Here is a 17,194-nt window from a genome sequence, read left to right as displayed (position 1 = left end):
GGTGGGGAGTCCCGACCCAAAGCCAGCCCGGGCAGCCAGTTCTCTTCCCCCAGCAGTCCCTATTAAGCGTCCTGTGTTCCATGTAGAGATGACGTGTGCATAGGATAAAGTAACTTTTGCGTGTGCACACATGTGCATATGTGTGCGTGCCTGTGCACATGTGTGTGTGTTGGGGGGGTGCTTCTCTTTTCTGGTCCACAGTCATTTGTTTAAGGGGGACGTGGGTGTGAGTAGGCAGACTGGCTGAATAGAAGAGACTCCAGGGGCCGGCGTGTGGTGAGATGGGTTAAGTTGCCACCAATGCACCTGGGAAAGCAGCAGAGGGTGGCACATGTCCTTGGGCCCCTGCACCCACGTGGCAGACCCGGATGAAGCTCCTGGCTCCTGGCTTAGGCTTGGCCCAGTCCCAGATGTTGTGGTCATTTGGGGAGTGAACCAGCAGATGGAAGACCTCTGTGTGTGTGTGTCTCTCCCTCTCCCTCTGTAACTTCGCCTGTCAAATAGCTAAATAAATCTTTCAAAGAAAAAGAAGAAGCAGCTCCAGAAATAGCCCCAGTGCACAGGGAAACTTGGCGTCCGATAAAGGTGGCATCTCATGCCGCTGGGACGGAGAGGGGCTTGCTAACACAGGAGCATCTGGAGATGATAATTCCAGATCCACATTGCATCCGGAGCACAGGAAAAATCCCTGCACGGATCCTGTAAAAATGCGCGTGCCCAAGTACTGCCGGGGAGCGTGGGCGGGCGCCTCTGTACCCCGGGAGTGCAGAAAGGGTTTCTCCCTCACTCAAACCCAAACCCCACCCAGCAGAACGCTGGGTCATCCACCGCATAACAACCCGCAGGAAGCAGAAATTACAAAAAAAGTCAAACGCAAACCGAAGATCTGGAGAAAATATTTGCCACTGATATCGCAGAAGGAATAATATCCCTCATATGAGAACAGCCTTCAAAAGCTTAGGTAGCAGGACACCAGCAATCTGATGGGAACATGGCTTCTCTTAGTCATGAACGGACAATCCACACTTCCACATCACACAGAGATTGTTGAAATGGCCCCCGAGCATCGGAACACGTGCCCAGCTCCCTTGGAACTAGAGAACAGCACAGCGAGGCTCCCGTGAGATGCCGTTTGCCCACTGTCAGGATGGTGAGGCTTTGGGGAAACAGGCACCTGCTGCTTCCTGGCGGGGAAGCTGGCTCAGGCCTTGGGAAGGAGGCTTGGAACCAGCTGGTGAGTGGTGCAAGCGCTCGCCTCTGACCCAGCCACCTGCTTCTCCACACCTACCCCGAGGGCCCACCTCAACAATACGAAAATACTGGGGCATGGTTGAATGAGTTGTTACAGCATTACACGAAATCCTAAAATATTGGAAACAATGTGTGTGTGTGTGTGAGTGTGAAACGGCAGGATAAGCTGCACTGTGGAGTATTATGCAGCTGTGAAAAAGGTGTGGCGAGCTCTGTGCAATGACGGGAGGGGGTGACTTCAAGATGTTAAGTGGAAAAAAGCAAAATGCCAGAGAGTGGTCAGGCTGCGCTTTTGTGTACGAAAAGGGGTGATTAAGAAACCTACATGGACTTATTACTTCCTGCAAAAAGAAACACCCAGGAGTAGACCAGAAAGTGAGACTGACCCCCAGTGTGTGTGTGTGTGGGGGGGATCCTGGCTCTGCCATGAGCATTCCTAGAGCTGGGGTCCTGCTTTCAGCCTCTGCGGGGGCAGGGACAGTAGAGTAGGAGCCCCGAGCGTTCGGCTGTGATGAGAAAGTCAGGAAACGCTCAAAGACTGTGGGGCCCTGACCCGGGACGCCTGCCGGGGTGTGGAGGCAGGGCTCCTGGTTCACAGGTGCGGAGTTCCGCTTTCCCAAGACAGAACAAGCCCCATGGATGAGTGATGATGACCAGACACCATGGCAACGTGAATGTCCTCAGCGCAGGTGAACTGCACAAAGGGCAGCATTAACAAATGGCTACAATGGCAACATGTTACATGGCAACACTGTAACATGGAATGTCACGTTGCAACATGGAACATGGCAATGGTACGGCTTTTACAAAGTGTCTCTAAGAACCTATTGTGAGCTGCCGGTTTAGGCAGTGGTTAGGGCACTGCTTGGGACGCCCACACCCTACATCCAAGGGCCTGGGTTCCGGTCCCAGCTCTGCTCCTATTCCAGCTTCCTGCCGCTGTGCACCCTGGGAGGCAGCAGGTGATGGCTCAAGCAGTTGGATTCCTGCCATCCACATGCAAAACTCAGATGGAGACCCTGGCTCCCAGCCTTGCCCTGGCCCAGCCCAGCTGCTGCAGGAATTTGGGGAGCAAGTCAGCGAGTGGGAGCTCTCTGCCTGTATTTCTTTCCCTCTGTCTCCAGACCTGTCAAAGAAAATTTAAAAATAGATTCTTTAGAAAAAAGGATTCAGAAGCCAGTTGGAAGGGCTCCTGTTGATCAGATTCTAGCTGATGCCAGCATCAGAATAAATGGCCCCAGATGTCAACAGGCCACGGTAAATGAATGCAGAGGGAAACTCTCTTTGATAAGATGCCACCAAATAAATGAACAAGGAATGCAGAACTAGAAAGACAACGCAGCAATTCTCATGGTAATTATTCCAGGCAGAAGCAATCAATGGATGCTAAAATTAACAATCAGCTCTTTGACAAGAAGCCGTGTTAGCATGGTCTCTCCGTGTATCTCCCCACGAGACACCGTTTGATTTGAGACGAAAGGAGAGTTGCGTGGCTAAGAAGCCTGGCAGGTGCCACCGTCACAAGCTGATCATGGCTGCCCTGAGCAGCAATGGGGGGATGCTCAGGTACCTCCTGACACGACGCACGGAGAACGCGGCCTCCCCTCCGTGCGCGCTCTGCCAAAAACGCGTGCGATGACTCCAGAGAAGAGGGGACAGGAGGCCCCCGCCGAGGGTCACTCTACAAAATGAGCACCCACGCCCTTCAAAAGTGAACGGCAGAGACTGTCCCAGGTCAAAGGAGACTAAAGGGACACTGCCACAGGGGCCGGCGTGGCGGTGCAGCCGGTTAAGCCGCCGCCTGTGTCTCCAGCCTCCTGAATGAGCATGGGTTCAAGTCCCAGGTGCGCCACTTCCAATCCAGCTCCCCGCTGATGAGCCTGGGGAAGCTGGGGCCCCTGCACTCACGTGGGAGACCTGGGTCGAGTGCCAGGCTCCAGGCATCTGCCTGGCCCAGCGCTGGCCATTAGAGCCATTTGGGAAGTCAATGAGCAGATACAAGACCTCTCTCTCTCTCTCTCTCTCTCTCTCTCTCTCCACTCTGCCTTTCATATGAAGAAATCTTTTTAAAAAGATAGAGAGCCACAACAACCAAATGTGGTGAGTCGTACCTGGGGCCTGGCTGCTCAGCCTTGTTTTTCTTTTTCTTTCTTTTGCTACACAGGACATTAATGGGACAAACACGTAGAGATGCTAGTGCCATGGTTACCGACGCTAATGTCCCAGCTGTGCTTCTTGGGGCTGTGCTGGTGAAGAGAACATGCAGCTGGTGGGGGTGCCGCTTTGAGGGGTGGGGGTGCCCCCGCAGGCTGGGCGAGAGGGGCTTCAAGGAGACCACCTGCGGAGCTTGATCTGTCTGTACCCGATTCTGGGGGGGCAGAGGGGCTGGGCGTGTTCCAGGCCTGGAAAAGCCTGCAGGTGACATGATGACCTGGCCAGTGCTGCAGGGGGCCGCGACGGAGCACAGCACACCTGCTGGTTTCCCCGGGGGCCCAGCGAGGGGCTGGGTGTGGAGGAGATCCTTGAGCAGCTGTCCCAGGGGGCCAAAAGGAGGAGGCACTGCCTGGGAGGGAGCTGTGGCATGGACCTCTCTCAGCGAAGGGGCGGCCAGAGAACCCCCAGACGGTGAGCCTGCTGGACGCACCCGCGCTGCCATAGCGCAGCTACCCCAAGGTGCCAGGCAAGGGAGACGCTTGATGTCCACCCCTTCTGCTCCCGCTCCCATGCCCACATGGGTCAGGGAGGAGCCAGGGCCTGGGGGGTGGAAAGGGTCCAGCCAGAGCGCGGGGCACCCTGGGACTCCCCCTCCGTGCCGTGGGGATCCCAGCCTCCCTGCTGGGTCAGGGTCCAGGAAGTGCTTGGTGCAGTGCCTGGCACGCGGAGTGCTCCTGCATGTCCTGTGGCCTCAGGGGCCGGAGTCCGGGGACCAAGGCAGCCAGCCAGACAACAGGTCCCTGCTGTGTCTGGTCAAGCGGTGGAATTCAATCTCCAGGAACCAGAGGGGAAGCGTGGGTTCCAGCAGGAGGCTCGGAAGAGCTAGGCCTCAGAGCCCCCAGGAGCTGAGGTTTTGAGAAGGGAACCCACAACTTCAGACCCACGTGCCGGGGACCGTGCCCCGGGCCGCTGCGGTTCTTCAAGGACCAGGACAGGCTGGGGCGCCCCCTGCTGGTGAAGCTGAGTCGCTGCCTACAGCCGCGCCCTGTCAGAACGTGTAGGGCAGCCCGCTGCGCGCCCCCTGCTGGCTGAAAAGAGAGCAGCGCCCAGGTCAAGATGGTCCCACCGGAGCCCGGCCAGGTCAGCGTGATGACCGCGCGATGTGCACGCCGGCCCCCGCCTTCTCTGCGTGCCCCAAGAGGGTGGGCATCGCCTTCGTGCCGGCAGTTCTGAAGGCCCACACTGCGGCAGGCTGGGTGGAGGTTTGGCAATGAGAGTGACCCACTCGCTCTGTGGTAGACACGCGAGTCCAGCTGGCGTGAACGATGCTGTTTGCCGCGTGCAACAGCACTAGCACACTTACCAGAAAGGGCACTAGGACTCAAATACCGCACGTGGCCAACAGTGAGGTGGGAAGAGGATACGCGCCTAGCTTAACAGGTGCAGGAGCCAGGGCACCACGCGGCAGATTCCGGCCCCTGAGCGCTGCTCTCACCCGTGACTGGCTGGCCAGCCCGGAGTGTTCCCTCTGATTGGCACCTTGTCCCGCTCTCGCGATACTTGGAAAGGCTCAGACTCAACCCCACCACGCTGCACTCCAAGGAGAAGCACTGCCCCATCCCCAGGCAGGGACAGGCTTGGGTTTGATGGAAAGAACCAGAAGGGGGGGAGGCTAAGCCGAGCGCTCTGACTTTCTGAACTTGCAGAAACTGAGGGAGGGCTGATTCCAGAAAGCCCCAGCAGGGCTGAGTGACAGTGCCCACGATGGCAGGCTGACAGCAGACGCGGGACACGCCCCCCGGCCGTGGGCTGCTGTCACTGGGATGAGAAGGTTCAGACCAGGACTCGGGGCTGCGCCCAGGGAGGCACTGCAGGATGCGGTCTGCGCTACGGCAGCTCCCCCACCTCCCCAGGTCGTCCGGGGTCACCGGGGCTGAGCGGAAGGAAATGGCAGCCCCTGAGCTCTGGAGCCCGGATCACCGGGTGGCCTGGTCCCTGAGCTCTGGAGCCCGGATCGCCGGGGTGGCCTGGTCCCTGAGCTCTGGCCCGGATCACCGGGTGGCCTGGTCCCTGAGCTCTGGAGCCCGGATCACCGGGTGGCCTGGTCCCTGAGCTCTGGAGCCCGGATCGCCGGGTGGCCTGGTCCCTGAGCTCTGGCCTGGATCACCGGGGTGGCCTGGCCCCTGAGCTCTGGAGCCCGGATCACCGGGGTGGCCTGGTCCCTGAGCTCTGGAGCCCGGATCACCGGGTGGCCTGGTCCCTGAGCTCTGGGGCCCGGATCGCCGGGGTGGCCTGGCCCCTGAGCTCTGGGGCCCGGATCGCCGGGGTGGCCTGGCCCCTGAGCTCTGGGGCCCGGATCGTCGGGGTGGCCTGGTCCCTGAGCTCTGGGGCCCGGATCGTCGGGGTGGCCTGGTCCCTGAGCTCTGGGGCCCGGATCGTCGGGGTGGCCTGGCCCCTGAGCTCTGGGGCCCGGATCGCCGGGTGCTCTGGAGCCCGGATCACCGGGGTGGCCTGGTCCCTGAGCTCTGGGGCCCGGATCGTCGGGTGGCCTGGTCCCTGAGCTCTGGAGCCCGGATCGTCGGGTGGCCTGGTCCCTGAGCTCTGGAGCCTGGATCACCAGGTGGCCTGGTCCCTGAACTCTGTGGCCCGGATCACCGGGTGGCCTGGTAACTGCACCCCCTCCAACCCCAGCGCGGGGAGCTGGTGGCCTTGGCTCCTCCCTGAGCTGTGGGGAAGGAACCTGAAGGGGCAGCCTTGACCGGCCAGGACTGGATTCAGGGAAGCCAGCACGTCCTGGTCTTTGCTGAGCCCTCACAACAGGTGCCGCTGTGACCCCTGACTCGAAGGCGGGGAAATGGAGGAAGGCACAAAACTGGGGCTGCGTCCTGGCCTGGGAGCCTGCGCCCCTACACCCCGGCCCGGAGCAGCAGGCACCGGAAGCGCGGCCCTCCTCCCGCCTACCACCGCCTGCTCAGGCAGACACAGGAATGTTGGGGTTTTCACCGTTCCCCGCCGGCACATGCCACGGGTCGGGAGGGGTGGCAGGCCACGAGGACAGGCAGGATCGCAGGGGTGCCACATGGCCCCCGAGCCTTGGTGCCCTCATCTGTCACATGGGGGTGCGGAGGGATGGACCTCAGGGGCTGTGAGAGTGACCTGAGCACGCCAGGACACACGGGCACGACCTGGGCCAGAGTACACGCTCCACCCGGCGAGAAGGCCTGCAGCACAGTCCCAGCACGGAGCCCCCGCCCTCACTAAAGCTGTCTTCCAGGGCACACGTGGTCCGAGCCGTGATGCCCCTGGCCTGCAGGGAGGAAGCACAAAGCGCTTCAACAGACACGGGTGCGGCACGAAGGGAGCCTCGGGCGTCCCGACCCCTGTCCTCAGACAACCCCAGCGCTCTGTCCTGTCCGTCACCTCCTCCAAGCTGGCGCTGGGCACTGCCAGAGCAGCACAGAGGGGTCTGTGCCGGGGGCGGGGCTCCCGGCGCCCGCATCCCACAGGGACGCGGGTTCCAGTCCCGGCTGCTCCACTTCCCATGCAGCTCCCTGCTGACGCACCTGGAAAAGCAGTGGAAGACGGCCGAGTCCCTGGGTCCCCGCACCCACGTGGAAGGCCCGGATGAAGCTCCTGGCTTCGGGTCGGCCCAGCCCCAGCCTTGTGGCCATTTGGGGAGTGAACCAGTGGATGGAAGACTTCTCTCTGGGTCTCTCTCCCTCTCTTTCTAACTCTGCCTCTCAGATAAATAAATCTTTAAAAAGCAGCCTAGCTGAACGGGCTGCTGCTCACCCGTGGCTCTGGCGCCAGGTCACTTCCCGCAAGCCCACGGGCGACCCTGCGAGTCCCTCACCGGGAGGGGGGGGGGCGGCAGCTCGTGCTTGTTGCGCGGGTTCTAGTCCACGCCTGCCCCCGCCCCGCCTCTGGCCGCGTGGCCGCGTGCAGGCCGTCCCGTGTCCCGCCCCTCCCGCACCCCCCAGCCCCGTTCCCGCACCTTTTGAGCCCCAGGCTGGGGCAGTTCTCCCACGCCCCGCAGGGACGACGCGGGTCTGCCCACGCCCGGAACCCCTCCCTGAGCCCCGCTCTGCCCGAGTCTCCTCTTGGGGGCGGAGGGGCTCACGCTGCTCACACCCGGGGCGGGGCAGGGGGAGAGGAGGAAGGGCCCGAACACAGCGGGGCGGCGCTGCGGGGTTCCGGGAGCCAGGCGAGCGCGGAGAACAAAGACGGGGTGGCTGGTCTGGGGGACTCCAGAGAACCCGACACCGCGCTGGGCCCCGGCGGCCAAGCGCAGAGCCCCGCGCCCCCCGGGCCCCTCGGACTACAACTCCCGGCACGCCCCGCGCGCCGCACCTGCCCGCCCCGCGCGCGCGCGCGCGCCCCGGCGGGAGCTGCAGACGCCGCGGCGAGCGATGAGGATGGAGGCCGGCGAGGCGGCGCCGCCGGCGGGGGCGGGCGGCTGGGGCAAGTGGGTGCGACTCAACGTCGGCGGCACGGTGTTCCTGACCACCCGGCAGACGCTGTGCCGCGAGCAGAAGTCCTTCCTCAGCCGCCTGTGCCAGGGCGAAGAGCTGCAGTCGGACCGGGTAGGCGGCGCGGGCGCGGGCGCGGGGCCCGGCTGGGTTCCCTTCCGCGGAGCCCGAGGCGGGAGCAGGGGAGGGGCGCGCCCGTTGCCGTGGTAACGGGCGACGCCGCGCGGCCGTTTGGGGCTTTGGGGCGCTGCCTCGGCTCCGGACCGTGTCCTTTCTTTGCCCCCGGGGGGTGTGGGCGGCCGAGGGGTGGCGGGGGCTGGGCTTCTGGGCGAGCGCGGCTCCGGGCGCCCATTCGTCTTCCTGACCTTGGGAGGGGGGACCCTCCCTGCCCTGGGCTCTGCCTCCTCTCCCCGGGCTGGTCCGAACGTGACCTCGCCGTCTCCTGGCCCGCTTCCCGCGACCTTGGACCCGCCCCTCCCCTCCGGAGGTCGGGGGTCCCCTCCGTGGGGCCTGGGTCCTCTATGGGGTTGTGTGGGTGCGCGCTGCCTCCCTGCTGGCGGCCGGCAGCCAATGAGACAGCGTCTCCTTGGGAAACTTGTAAACAAACCGCTGCAGGAGGAGGGCCCGCTGGCTTCCGGGGCCGCAGCAGCCCGAGCTGCTCGGACCTCCTCTGGCGGGATGCTCACGGTGGCCGGAAATGCGGGGGCCAGGGATGCGGCCCGAGAGGCCAGAGCGTTGGCTCAAGGTCACACAGCAGGAAGAGGCAGAGGCGGGGCTTGAACCCCGGTGCGCCGGCCTCCTGCTGCTACCCCCTCCTGCCCTGCGGCCCTCGCCCAGGGCCTACAGTGGGGTGGGATGCGTTTTGCGGGGCGCAGCCGCATGCTTGGCCCCTCACTGCCTGTGCACTGCCCCACGCAGGACGAGACCGGCGCCTACCTCATTGACCGCGACCCCACCTACTTCGGGCCCATCCTCAACTTCCTCCGGCATGGGAAGCTGGTATTGGACAAGGACATGGCCGAGGAGGGTGAGTGGGCCGGGGCCGGGCCTGGGGCCCGCATCGCGGGTCTGCCAGCCGCAGAGGCCCAGAGCCGCTGCCCGCAGGCGGGGAGAGCCGCTCTTCCTCCCGCGGCTTCTGCCTCTTTCCGGCTGGCCGGGACCGACTCCCAGGGGCTCTGCCCAGCGCACGGGGATGCAGGCAGAGGACAGAGGGAGCCCGGGAGGCCCCGGGGGTTGTGTGGCGGCCAGGGATGCGCTCTCCCCGGCCTTCTGGGAAGCGCAGAGGCTGGGGTGCGTGGAGCGGGGTGGAGGCCCGCATGGGAAGAGCCGGCCCCTCTTGCTCCAGCTGGTCCAGCGGTTCAGACTCTGCCTGGGGAGGGCTGGCAGTGAGCAAGTGGGTGCAGCCCGTGGCGCTCCCCAGCGCTAGCAGCCCGCGTGGGTGGGGGCTGGGCTCGGGAATGCGCTCCTTGGTGGGGCTGTGGCTGCCCAGGCCTGCGTGACAGAGGGGACGCCGTGACAGACAGAGGGGACCCCGTGTCTCAAGAGTGACAGCTTAGCAGAGCCCCAGGCGAGGGCAGAGACCCCCGCGGGGCCAAATCAGCTCTTGCTGGGGACCGGGTGAGAGGCTCCGGTCTGGCCTGTCTCTCTGTAACCGCGGTAATGTCAGGTGGGGGCCGGGTCTGCGAGCGGAGAGCCAGGTTCGGAGCTGCAGGTGTCAGTGGTGGGGGCTTCCACAGCAGAGCATCCTGTAGGTCCTCCAGGGCCCTCCCCTTCCTCCCCCCAGCCCTGGAGCACAGATACCGTGGGCGTGGCCTGGGCCCAGGAGCAGCTCCCCTAGGGCGGGGCCGTAAACCTTGCAGCTGCAGCCCAGCCAACAGCTATTTGCAGGTTCCAGTTTCTCAGATTCCTGTAGCCCTCAGCACCTGCAGACCGGGCTGGGGCCTCCATCCAGGGGCTGAGGGACCGGGAGGAGACCCACATGCCAGCCGTGTGACGTTGGGAAAACTGCAGCCCCTCCGTGCCTGCGCGCGCCCTTCTGCGGGTGGCGTGGGTGCGCCTCACCGAGTTGCCGCGAAGGGAGGAGGCGCTGCTGCCTGGGCGGCGCTGGGGTCAGTGCCCGGCCTCGGTGCTGGCACGTGGTTAGGCACCTGTCACCTGCCCGGCCCCGCCCAGGGCACCTGGGAGAATCCCATCACCCAGGCAGCAAGACCCGCGGGCTGCCCACTCTGAGCCAGGTCTGTCGTGGGCACCGGGGACAGCAGGGGAGTCCAGAAGCAGCGCTGCCGTAGCTCCAGCTGTTGTAACAGAGAGCCACCGACTGGGGGATCTGTCGGGGCTGGGGGCCGAGGTCCCGCTTCTGTGTCGCGGACCGCAGGCTTCCGTGCCACACCCAGCACACGGAGCGCGCCTGCTTCCCAGCCTCCTCTCACGAGGGCACTGGTCCCTCGTGGGACCTCAGCACCTCCCTCCTAACGCTGTCACCTTGGGCGGGACTCAAGCAGTCGCTCCCCAGGGAGCCCCGGAGCCAGTCAGGGCCGGGGGTGGGGTGCCCTGAGCTCTCCCTGCTCCGTGGCGGGGTGCCCCGCTGAGTCTCTCAGAGCGGCTTAGCTGGAAAGTGGGGGCATTGATGCCCGCTTTCCTCATTTCCCGGTGACTTGGGATAGCACCAGGGTGCAGACTGTAGAGTGCTGTGCCCGGGGGATGCACGCGCGTGCACACACAGCTTCCACGTCTCTAGTGCGACAGCCGGGCTCTGCAGCCAACTGGCTGTGTGGCCTGGAGCAGGCTGCAGCAGGTTCCAAGCTCGGTCTCCCCAGCTGTGGGAATGACGAGGCCGTGGAGAGGGAGACGCCCCTGGCCCAGCGCCTGGCGCTTAGCGCGCGCAGGGCATTGCGTGGGGGCGCTCCAGGGGTCAGCCGCTGCACGCCTGCTCGCTCTCGCGCGCGCTCCAGGGGTCAGCCGCTGCACGCCTGCTCTCTCTCTCTCAGGCCCTGGTGCAGCCCCAGGCTCCCCGACGCCTGTGCCCTGCAGCGTGGGCCGTGGCAGCATCTCAGCCCTCCTTTGGAGGCGGAAATGCGCTCGCACCCACCCTCTGGGGGCCGCGGGGGTGACGGGGCTGCCTTGTCTGTGCCAGGGGTCCTGGAGGAGGCCGAGTTCTACAACATCGGCCCGCTAGTCCGCATCATCAGAGACCGCATGGAGGAGAAGGACTACGCCGTGACGCAGGTCGGGCGGGGGCGGGGCCGCAGGGGAGCCTGGGGGGGCGGGGGCGGGGCCGCAGGGGAACCTGGGAGCGGCCCCAGGGGAGCCTGGGAGGAGCGGGGCAGGGCTGCAGGGGAACCTGGGAGCGGCCCCAGGGGAGCCTGGGAGGAGCGGGGCGGGGCCGCAGGGGAACCTGGGAGCGGCCCCAGGGGAGCCTGGGGTGGGCGGGGGGCGGGGCCGCAGGGGAGCCTGGGAGCAGCCCCAGGGGAGCCTGGGGGGGGCGGGGCCTTGTCTTCGGTCGGGGGAGCTCCTGGCACCTTGCACACAGCCTGGCCTCGTTGCGGTGGCCGAGTCCCACGCGGTCTGGACGTGGCGGCGTTGAGGCCCCCTCCCGTCCCTTCCTCACAGGCACGGCGGGGCCCAGTGGGGACAGGGCAGGGCTAGGCAGTGGTTTCGCAGGATCGGGCGCTCCCCCGGGCACCGGTGCAAGCCGCTGCACCTGGCCGAGCTCAGGCCCTGGGCCTCGGTGGCCCGGTCTGCAGGGGGCAGTGGAGACGTCCTCTGCCCGCCTGGGGGTGACGGGCTGGGGTAGTGAGGTCCCACCCCGCGGTCCCTGAGACTGGCTCCCGAGGGCCCGCCTCCACAAGGGACCACCTGGGCCACCTGTGATCCAGTTCTGGCTCTGCTGGGCGACCTTGGGCAAGCAGCTGGGCCTCTCTGAGCGTCAACAAGAAAGGCACAGAGGGCCCTTGGGAGGGCGGCGTGAGACCAGGCGTGCCGCGTGGCTGCAGACATGCCCAGAGCGTAGCTCCTCCCCTCCCCCCTTTTCCTCGTTCCTCCCTGGGGTGTATGGCTGGGGCGAGGGCTGTACACGGGCTCCCTTCCCCCTCGCGGGGTGCCCTCCATGTGAGCGTCCCCCCCCCAGGTCCCGCCCAAGCACGTGTACCGCGTGCTGCAGTGCCAGGAGGAGGAGCTCACGCAGATGGTGTCCACCATGTCCGACGGCTGGCGCTTCGAGCAGGTGGGCACGGGCCCCTCCCTGACGTCCCCGCCACTGCCCGCACCCCGGCCCTTCCGGGAGGCTGCACGGGGTCAGGAGAGAGGGCGGGGGCTCCGCCCAGCGTGCATCCTCAGTGGGAGTCCCCTCCCGGCTCCACAGTCGCAGGAGTGCCCCCCAGGGACAGCTCAGGGAGTGGAGCCCACCTCGCGTCGGCCTTCCTCCGGCTGTGATCGGGGAAGCCAGGAGCAGCCGCTTCCGGGAGGGGTGTGGCCCCGGGGGAGGTGTGCCATGGCCAGCGTGTCCATCGTGATGGCGCTTGGCTGGCGGCTCGCCTCGCTCCGCTTCCAGAGCAGGGGAGCCAAGGTCAGATTTAGTGTGTGGGCAGGAGGGCTTGGGCGCCCCCTGCCCCCGCCGCGCACACGCTCCCCTGGTGCGTGGGCGCTGCGGGACGGGGCAGCCAGGGCACCACACGGTGGCCGCAGTGTGGAAGGACCAGCCGCAGGCACGGGCACGGAGCAAAGCAGTGAACCTCTGGGTTTGCGAGGGCCCCACAGAGGGCACGGGATCCTAGAGTTCACTCCCAGATGGCCTCAATAGCCAGGGCTGGGCCTGGGCCAGGCGCAAGCCAGGAGCCTCGCTCCCCATCCGGGTCTCCCACAGGGGTGGCAGGGAGCCAAGCACGTGGGCCATCTGCTGCCTCCCCAGGCACATCAGCGGGGAGCAGCATCAGGGCAGTGGGGGCTTGAACCGGCGCTCATGCGGGATGCTGGTGTCACAGGCAGCGGCTTAACCCGCTGCACCACGGCGCCGGCCCCGGGATCCTGGATCCAGCCCCCGGCCCACCCTTCCCGGCTGTGGGATCCCCGGCAGGCCTCACTTTGCTGAGTGCGGGTCCCTGCGGACCGTGCCAGCACGAGGACTAGTGAGGGTGGTTACTAGGGACGCCCACACAAAGACAGCCACGCAAGAGCCGCTGGGGGTTTGGCCGCGGCCCACGGCAGTGGACAGGCAGCCTGAGTGTCCTCTGCGGCTCGCAGCGAGGGGAGCCCTCACAGCTCCGCCATGCCAGCCCCACCATGCCTGGGCCTGGGGCCTGCCTAGTGCCAGGGAACGCCCTGGCTGGCCCGGGTCCCTGGGTGAGGCTGGGCATGGGGACAGCGCTACTGTGCGCCCAGAGGTGCAGGTGGCAAGGGGTGGAGACTCTGCAAGCCCAGGGGCCCCACTGACAGAGCCCATGTCTGCCTTGCGCTGCCCCCACCCTCCTCCTCCTCCCTATGCTCTGCCCCCAGCTGGTGAACATTGGCTCCTCCTACAACTACGGCAGCGAGGATCAGGCCGAGTTCCTGTGCGTGGTGTCCAAGGAGCTGCACAGCTCCCCACACGGGCTCAGCTCTGAGTCCAGCCGCAAAACCACGGTGAGCCCCGCCCACCCCGCCCCATCCGAAGGAGCCCCACCCAACCCCACCCTCCCCTCCCCATCCCACTTCTCCTCCTCCCTCCCTCCCTTCCTCCCTCTGCCCACGCAGAACCTCATGGTCACAGCCGACGCCATCCATCCCATGCCATCACCGTCCCGTCTGCCCAGGCGGTGGGACGGGGCCGTCCCAGGGTGCAGGCGCACAAGGCAAATGCAGGGAGCTAGGGCCAGGGCCCGTGGGACGCTGTCTCTGACCTCGGACGAGTCCCGTCCCTGCTGGTCCCTGTGTAGTGAGAGGGTAGCGTGTACACCCTGTGCTGGGTCTTAAGGCTCAGAGCTGGCGGGACCCTGGAGAGCCCGGCCGTGTGCAGGAGGGCGTGCACCGCACTGTGGGGTTGTGGGGTCCAGCCCTGGGTTCCTGCCCTGGCACGCCCATCAGCGTCAGCCCGCTGCGCCTAGAGCCGTCAGAGCCCCCAGAGCAGGCTCAGCCCGGGTCGCGGAGAGCAGCCTGCCGGGGCAATCCCCGTGCAGTGGCCACTGGGACTGTGGCTTCCTGTCTCCCTACCCAGCCCCAGCCCATGGCTGCCATCCCGCGGCTGCTGTCCCGCGTGGTGCCAGACGCCCACAGCCGGCACCCCAGGTGCGGCAGGTGTCCGCCCGAGGGCGTCCTTGCCTCATTTCCGCTCTGGACTTGCCACCACCACCCACCCCCCCCCCGCAGAGCAGGGCTTCCCCAGGTGCCCCTTGCCACGCACCCACCCGCCCCTGCTCCTCTTGGCCCCCACAACCAGACTGTCCCCTCCGGGCCCCCCACGCCTCTCGGGGGACCAGAGAAGATGCCTCAGTCTCTTGGCTGCAGCCCCCCCGCCCCGCCCCCCCCGCCCGAGGTCGGGGCCCCCTCGTTAGCGTCTCCACTCTTTCTTCCCTGGGGCCGCCGCTGGTTCACAGAGCGCGCAGGAGCCGCCGGAGGAGCAGCAGCAGGAGGAGGAGGAGGTGGAGGTGGAGGTGGCGCGGGTGCAGGTGGAGGCAGATGCCCAGGAGAAAGGTGCCTCCCGCCCGCTCCCTGCCCCGCCGGGGGTGGGCGGGCCCAGCAGGGTCAGCGCAGGGGCCTGCGCCCCCCTCCCGCATAACCACCCTTCTCTCACTTTCTCTCCGCAGCCCAGGCCTCTCGGGACCCCGCTAACCTTCCCTCCCCCCCACCGCCGCCTCCTCCGCTCCCCGCTGGAGGTGCTGCTTCATCTCCATCCTCCTCCTCCTCCTGGATCTCCTCTGCACCCTGCCTCTTCCCTGTGTGCCCCTGCCCGGGCCTTCTCTCCGCCTGCTCACACCTCCATCCCAGGCCCGCCCTGCTCCCAGCCTTCCGCGCCCCGGCCCCGCCTCCCACCGCGTCCTGCCTGCCGCCGCCTGCGCCCCTCCTGGCACCCCCTGCCTCCCGGGCTGGGGACAGGGGGCACGGCTGCACCTCCCCCGGGGCCGCCAAGCCCACCACTGCCGCCGCCGGGCACCTGTGAGGCCGGCCTCCCCCTGCCCCCGGGCCCTCACCCCTGGCTCCTGGCCGCCGCCTCACGTTTCCTCCTTGCAGGTTCCCGTCCGCGCCCTCCCAGACCTGAGGCTGAGCCGGCAGTGAGGGCTGCTCGGCCCCTCGCCCGCCCCCCCGAGCTGCCGTCCCCGGTTTGTAGCTTGGCGGCCTGGAGGGAGGGGGACGCGAGGAGGGTGCTCATCCCTTGCTCCCTGGAGCCGAGCTGGGCTCGTGGCTCGTTTCTGCTCCCTCCAGAAGGTCCTCAGGCTGGCTTAGCCGTGGGGGTGAGGCCCCAGGAGGAGAGAGGTGGGGGGGTGGGAGCTCTTTCCCACCTGCCCGGAGCTGGCCTGGGGGGGAAGGGCAGGAGACTGAAGCCAGACGCCTCGGCCTCGTCCCTGCACACCCAGGAGCTCCTGCACCCCTGGTCCCCTGCTTCTGTCCAGGTGGTGGGGACCCTTGGCCCTCTGAGGAGTCTGCTGGAGCTGGCTAAGGACGGGGGTGTGGCAGGAAAGCCCTGGCTAGGTGCCTACCTGCCCCCTGCTCTGGCACGTCTACCTGCTGTGTGACCTTCAGGAAGTCCATGTCCCTCTCTGGGCTGCAGTCGATTGTAAACTGCGCACAGACAGCGGCTCCCTGTGACTCCTTGTGCCGGGGGCCACAGTGACCTGCCCCTCCTGGCGCTGACCCACCACTGACCACACCGAGCTGTGGCCGAGTCTCAGCCCAGGGTGGGGCACGGGGCCCCTGGACGGCAGAGCTGGGGTGTCCTCCCCGCTTCCCTCTTCAGTTCTGACTCCGCCTCTCTGGGCCTCAGCCCCACCCTTCCAGAAGGGAGCCTGTGACTCACTTGCCTCTCTCTCTCTCCCTCTCCCTCTCCCTCCACCCTGCCTCCGCCTCTCTCTCCCTCTCTCCCTCCACCCTGCCTCCGCCTCTCTCTCTCTCCCTCCACCCTGTCTCCCTCCATTTCAATCTCTCTGCCCTCTGGTCCTCCCATCACCCCCTCCACCCTGCCCCCCACCATCGCCCCTCCTGGTCTTCTGACCCCGCCTCCCCTCCTCCTGCCCCACCCCCTCTTATTTTGTAGCTGTTACCAGCCAGAGGCACGCGGATGTGAGGTCCCAGATCACCTGCAGGGACTTGGGGTTCCCATCTGAAATCCTTTATTTTTGTATCGCGGGCTGGGCCTCCGGCCCGAGACCGAAGAAGCGCTCTCCCCACCGCTGCCTCTGTCTGCGCCTGCGCGGCCGGGACTTGCCCGGGCCTCCGGGGCTGGGCTGGGCTGCCTGCCCGTGGCCAAAGTGTGGCGCTGTGCAGCGGCGGCCTCCAGGCCCCCTCGTCCCTGCCCCCTGCTGCATGGCGGACGTGGCCCCTCCAGGCCCGGTCACGTCCGCTCCTTGAGCCTCCGTCTCCTGCTGCCCCCCCTCCCCTGTGCTGGCGGGTGCAGGAGGCGCCCTTCTGGCACCTGCCCTGGGCGGGGGCGTGGAGTCAGGTACTGGGGAGTCGGGGCGTGACTTGGCCTCCACCTTGGCTGCCCCACTCCCACCCATCTGCATCGCCCACAGGGCGCCCTGGCCTGGGCTCCACAGGCCGATGCTTGGGAGCTGTGACGGGGGAGGGTATGGGCAAGGCGGGGGCCACGCACGGGGCCCCTGCACGTGACTCCCCAGGGTGGGGCCTCGCTCCTCGGCTGTGTCCACCCACCATGTAATAAAGCCCGAAGAAGCAGCCCGGCCTGGCCATTCCCTCTTCTCGGGCTCACTTTGGGGACAGAGTTCATTAAAGTCAAGGCAGGGTCGACGGACCCCAAGGAGTGGGGCAGAGCCGAGGGTGCCCCCCCCCCCCAGTGCTGCCACCCGCCCCACACCGCTCAAGTCCCGGGAAATGCAGATGCCCGGGCCTCCTGCCGGTCCTGTGAGTGCTGGGCCGCAGCCTGGCCGGTGCCTTCGCCTCCCTCAGCCTCCTGCCTGGTTCTGCTGTCTCGGGGCCCTGTGTTGCCCGAGGACTCGCTCCCAGCAGCGCGGCCCTCGCTGTGGGGTCCAGCTTGGCTTAGAGCACACGGCAGGCTGTGAGCAGCAGAGCACCGCTGTTGGGCGGAGGCCAGGCACCGTCCATTCCAGCCCAGCTTCTGCCTGCCCCAGGGCCAGGTGCCTTCCCTCCCTACCCACCCCTGCACACTTCAGCCG

General features: G+C 66.5%; 1 protein-coding gene across 7 annotated transcripts; it reads left to right on the top strand.

Annotated features, from left to right (window-relative positions):
- Window positions 1-7,799: 7,799 nt before the first annotated feature.
- Window positions 7,800-16,754, top strand: KCTD17 (potassium channel tetramerization domain containing 17). Of its 7 annotated transcripts, XM_062202891.1 has the most exons (10): window positions 7,800-7,988; window positions 8,793-8,901; window positions 11,008-11,099; window positions 12,001-12,096; window positions 13,365-13,490; window positions 14,441-14,537; window positions 14,651-14,719; window positions 15,075-15,163; window positions 15,419-15,435; window positions 16,096-16,754. In XM_062202891.1, the coding sequence occupies exons 1-10, from the start codon at window positions 7,815-7,817 to the stop codon at window positions 16,163-16,165; spliced, it is 939 nt and encodes a 312-aa protein (XP_062058875.1). In that variant the 5' UTR covers window positions 7,800-7,814; the 3' UTR covers window positions 16,166-16,754. The 7 variants fall into 7 exon arrangements, with proteins under 7 accessions (XP_062058875.1, XP_062058876.1, XP_062058873.1 ...); XM_062202892.1 differs by lacking the exon at window positions 14,651-14,719; XM_062202889.1 differs by lacking the exon at window positions 15,419-15,435.
- The last annotated feature ends 440 nt before the right edge of the window (window positions 16,755-17,194 follow it).

The sequence above is a fragment of the Lepus europaeus genome, chromosome 10 (genome assembly GCF_033115175.1).
Source record: "Lepus europaeus isolate LE1 chromosome 10, mLepTim1.pri, whole genome shotgun sequence".
In the NCBI taxonomy this organism is placed as follows: domain Eukaryota; kingdom Metazoa; phylum Chordata; class Mammalia; order Lagomorpha; family Leporidae; genus Lepus; species Lepus europaeus.
This window is presented reverse-complemented; position numbering and strand designations above follow the sequence as displayed.

Excerpts from the sequence above, each read along its gene's own strand:
- KCTD17 (XM_062202888.1), top strand. The coding sequence starts at position 7,815 with ATGAGGATGGAGGCCGGCGAGGCGGCGCCGCCGGCGGGGGCGGGCGGC. Across the intron at positions 8,902-11,007 it reads CAAGGACATGGCCGAGGAGG|GGGTCCTGGAGGAGGCCGAG; the intron begins GTGAGTGGGCCG and ends TGTCTGTGCCAG. Across the intron at positions 13,491-14,440 it reads AGTCCAGCCGCAAAACCACG|AGCGCGCAGGAGCCGCCGGA; the intron begins GTGAGCCCCGCC and ends GCTGGTTCACAG.